General features: G+C 36.0%; 1 protein-coding gene across 1 annotated transcript in view; it reads left to right on the top strand.

Moving 5' to 3' along the window:
* qpct (glutaminyl-peptide cyclotransferase) overlaps window positions 1-3932 on the top strand; it is a 7455-nt gene that overhangs the window by 1828 nt on the left and 1695 nt on the right. Inside the window, exons 2-5 of the mRNA XM_014010713.1 lie at window positions 769-915; window positions 1082-1363; window positions 2760-2927; window positions 3393-3492. Coding sequence (XP_013866167.1) covers window positions 769-915; window positions 1082-1363; window positions 2760-2927; window positions 3393-3492 — 697 coding nt within the window. The remainder of the gene's footprint in view (window positions 1-768; window positions 916-1081; window positions 1364-2759; window positions 2928-3392; window positions 3493-3932) is intronic.

The raw sequence follows: 3932 nt of genomic DNA, 5'->3' as shown, positions 1-3932 counted from the left end.
ATATATATACTATTCTGCCACTTTTTATTTACTGTTTTTAGATTTTGTTTTCCTTACTTAAACTTTTGTTTTTCAGGACTCAGCTTTTACACTGCATGTTTGCAGAAAATGTAATTTCTCTTCTTTGTTATATTTGTCCAATCATATCGAAATGAGGATTAAGTCAAATTTTCTCAAAATGACTTAATGATATTTTCAGATTCCTGGCTTTAAAAGCTACAATTTAATACCTGGATCAATAAGTGTATCTAGATATATGACATAATTTGTCTTGCTGGTTGCAATAATACAATAAGATTTGGTCTGAATCCTAATTTTATGTCATTTTAATGAGGAATAGTATTTTCTGTATTATTTGAACATTAAGATTTCCCAGCTGTAAAGAAAAAAAAAAACATTTCTAGATCTCAGGGAAATTCCCAAAATTTTAAGCCATCAAAATCAGATCACTCAAAAATCACTGAAAATCAGTTTTTTGTTGTTACTGCTCAAAAAAAAAGTGCTTCAAAATTTTGTTTTACAATCACATTTCAGACTGCTCGTTCAAATGATACRCTGATAAGGCATTTATTTATGATGTTTTGACAAAATGTAAATTTTGCAAATGTTTTAATCAGAACTCTTTGACTATTTCTCCAAATACCACTTTGAGACTTATCCTCATTTTGATGTGATGGGTCACATATTCTTGTAAATGTTTAGCTTAAAACCCTCTGTTCTGTTATTCCTTGCATTATTTTGTGTCACTGTGTGTACTTCCGTCTCCAGCTCCAACACACAGCTGTTTCACTGACAAACGAGGAGATCAGCGCCGTCCTGAATCATACTGATGTGGATCAAATGTGGGAGAGGGACCTGAAGCCTCTACTGGTTGTCAGGTACCCAGGTTCTGCAGGCAACCAGGCTGTACAGGAAGTAGGTTCATCACAGAAACACTTGTCCTGAAATCATGTCATTACTTCGATTTTCTAAAAAATATTTCTTTATGTTTAATTATCGCAGTCTTAGACAATAGAGGTAGTTTGTCGACCAAAGAGTTGTTGCTTGTTTTTTAAACGTGAGTGTGTTTGTGTGCTCACAGCATATAAAGACAACTCTTGGTTCCCTCGGAGCCGGCTGGGAAGTGACGACGGACAGGTTCGACTCAGAAACACCTTACGGCCGACTTCCTTTCACCAACCTGATCGCCACACTGGACCCGTCGGCGAAGCGCCGCCTGGTTCTGGCCTGTCACTACGATTCCAAATACTACCCACCACAGTGGCACGGGAAGGAGTTCCTGGGGGCCACAGACTCTGCCGTGCCCTGTGCCATGATGCTGGAGTTGGCACGGGCCCTGGATGAGGAACTGAAAGCTCAGAAGGTAACCAGTATGTGCATTAAAGAGGCGCCAAAAGGTAACTCAGTGAACTGGTTAACTTGGCAGTTTGATTAAAAGGGTAAGGGAATGCTGCTACTTTAAAAACATTTATTTTTCCTTAATTAAAAAAAATTTAATTCAACCAAGTGAAAATGTTAACATGTAATTCATCTGTTTAAAGTTAAATCTTCTGTCTTGATGGTGATGAATGAACACGACACACATGAGGCTTTCTGATGTGTTTTAATATTTCAGGACATCGGTTAATCTTAATCCCAAGCACTGACTGTATAAGGCTAAAATTCACATATTTGGTATATTTCTTTMTAGTTATGTTTAGATCAAATTACTCCAAAATTATTTATTCATTAAACTGCAAACCACAGTATTCTCTAGCATGTTAAGCAACAACAAACATAGCATCAATGAATTCACACAGTATTAGTAAGGAAATCATTAGTATTCATGTGATCGGCTCCTCTGCCCTCACTGTTGCACTCAGGCGCCTGACTATTGATAGACAGTGAGGCTRYATGTGACAGGCAGGTCTGCAGAGGACAGAGCTGCCCGTCACAAAGGTCACTCTGGGAACATGCATGCAGCGAATGCAAACAGAGCTCAACATGAAGAATAGCTTTGAATAATGTAAAATAAAAATATTATTGATGGGAAAAATCTGAGAACTGAATGACTTTGCTACTTAAAAGAGCTAAAATAGAGTTGTTCAAGCTAAAAGAAAAAAGACAAAAAGCCAAATCCAGCAAAAAAGCTATATAAAAGCTCATGTAAAGCTATGTAAAAATAGCTAAATACTCAATAAAAGCAGTAAAAAAATAGGAAAATAAAAGTTAAAGGTAGAAACAGTTTAGATAAAAGCTAAAATCAACAAAGAGCTTACTCAAAGCTAAAGTTTAAGAGTACAAGCAAAAATTTGCAAAAGGCAAGATAAAATTAAAAATAAAATAGTAGCTACTAAAAGTAGAATGATCAAATTAAGGTTAATAAATCAGATTTGTAAAGAAAAAAGTTTTTTTGAATTAAATAAATCGGTTTTGTGTTCATGTGAAAATATTTAGAAATAAATTTTAATTCTTTTGAAAAGTACCAGACTGATGATTTGATATTAGAGTGGCTAAGAGAGCACAATGTATGCAAAAGCAATAAGATTGCAAAATATGTATTTATACATATATAAGAGTTGAATGAATAATAAGTTAAGAATAGAAACACAATAGAATGAATGCTGAAGCAGTTTTCACACAACTAAAGAACGAGGAAAATGTTTTTTGTGTTGTAATATCAGAACAGAACCACCAGGTGGCAGCAGATGTTCAACTGAAGTAAAACTAAACTCTACTAAGTGAACTAAACTGGAGTTTCTTTTCAATCCCTCGTGCAGAGCTCCAACTCTAACCTGACCCTGCAGCTGATCTTTTTTGATGGGGAGGAGGCTCTTTTCCAGTGGACCTCCACTGATTCCCTGTATGGCTCTCGCCACCTGGCTGAGAAGATGGAGGTCACCCCACACCCCGAGGGAGCCACAGAGACCAACCTGCTGCATGGCATAGTAGGCATTTCCTCCCATCTTTCTCTGTTTTTAGCATGAAAGCATCTAATCCCAGTCAGAATGACTTTTTATGGTGGACCATATCAATTCAACACACACCTCGTGTGTCTAAATAAACAATCAATATCAATTTTGCCACCTGGAATGTTTGTTACAATAAGAATCAGAATTAGAAAACTTTATTGATCCCTGAGGGAAATAACAGTTATTCTGCTGTTTTTTTTATTTTTTTATTTTATTTTTGTACAGATTTATTAAACAGTTTTAAATAACATTAGGTTTTATTTTTCTGCATTCTAATAACTATCAAGAAACACTGAATTTCTGTGTGAAAGACAGTCATATGGTGATAATATGACTGCTGAGGTGTGACTTCCTGTAAGATGGACAGGGTGTAAGGATGTTACCGCCAGGATGTGTTTCCCATGGCAAACTTCACCCCTCCCTGTCTTTTCTCCCCTCCAGGATCTCTTTGTGCTGTTGGACCTTATCGGGGCCCCTGCCCCTCTCTTTGGAAACAAGTTCCAAGACACCAAACCCTGGTTCACCAGACTGCAGAACATTGGTAAATTAAAGGCCAGGCATTCCTTGAAAGGATGCATATCGCCCGCTGGCTTTTAGAGTTTTAGACAGAGATCGCCTTGTGCTGAGAAATTATGCTGTTTGGGTCAAACCTGGAAAAATAACATTGCATGCAACCCCAGAATGTATGATGTAAATGACTCTCAGCTACTGGCATATTAAATTTTAGCATAATATTGGTAAAAATGACCAATATTGGGGGTGGGGAGGGGGGGGGTATGCAAAATCAACTTTTTTGGGCTGTACGCCATGTTATAATTATGGAGAGCTCCTTCATTCAAAATTAAATAAATAAATAAATAAATAAATAACGTAATTTATAAAGTTAAAATAAATATTCCATTAAATAAATACATGTTCTTGTGAAATAAAACTAAATCAATAAAATTATAATACATTTTAGCAAGTCTTTATATTTATTTA

The sequence above is a fragment of the Austrofundulus limnaeus genome, unplaced genomic scaffold (assembly GCF_001266775.1).
Source record: "Austrofundulus limnaeus strain Quisiro unplaced genomic scaffold, Austrofundulus_limnaeus-1.0 Scaffold2, whole genome shotgun sequence".
NCBI lineage: Eukaryota > Metazoa > Chordata > Actinopteri > Cyprinodontiformes > Rivulidae > Austrofundulus > Austrofundulus limnaeus.
The sequence above is the reverse complement of the archived record's forward strand: the minus strand, read 5'-3'. Positions and strand labels throughout refer to the sequence as shown.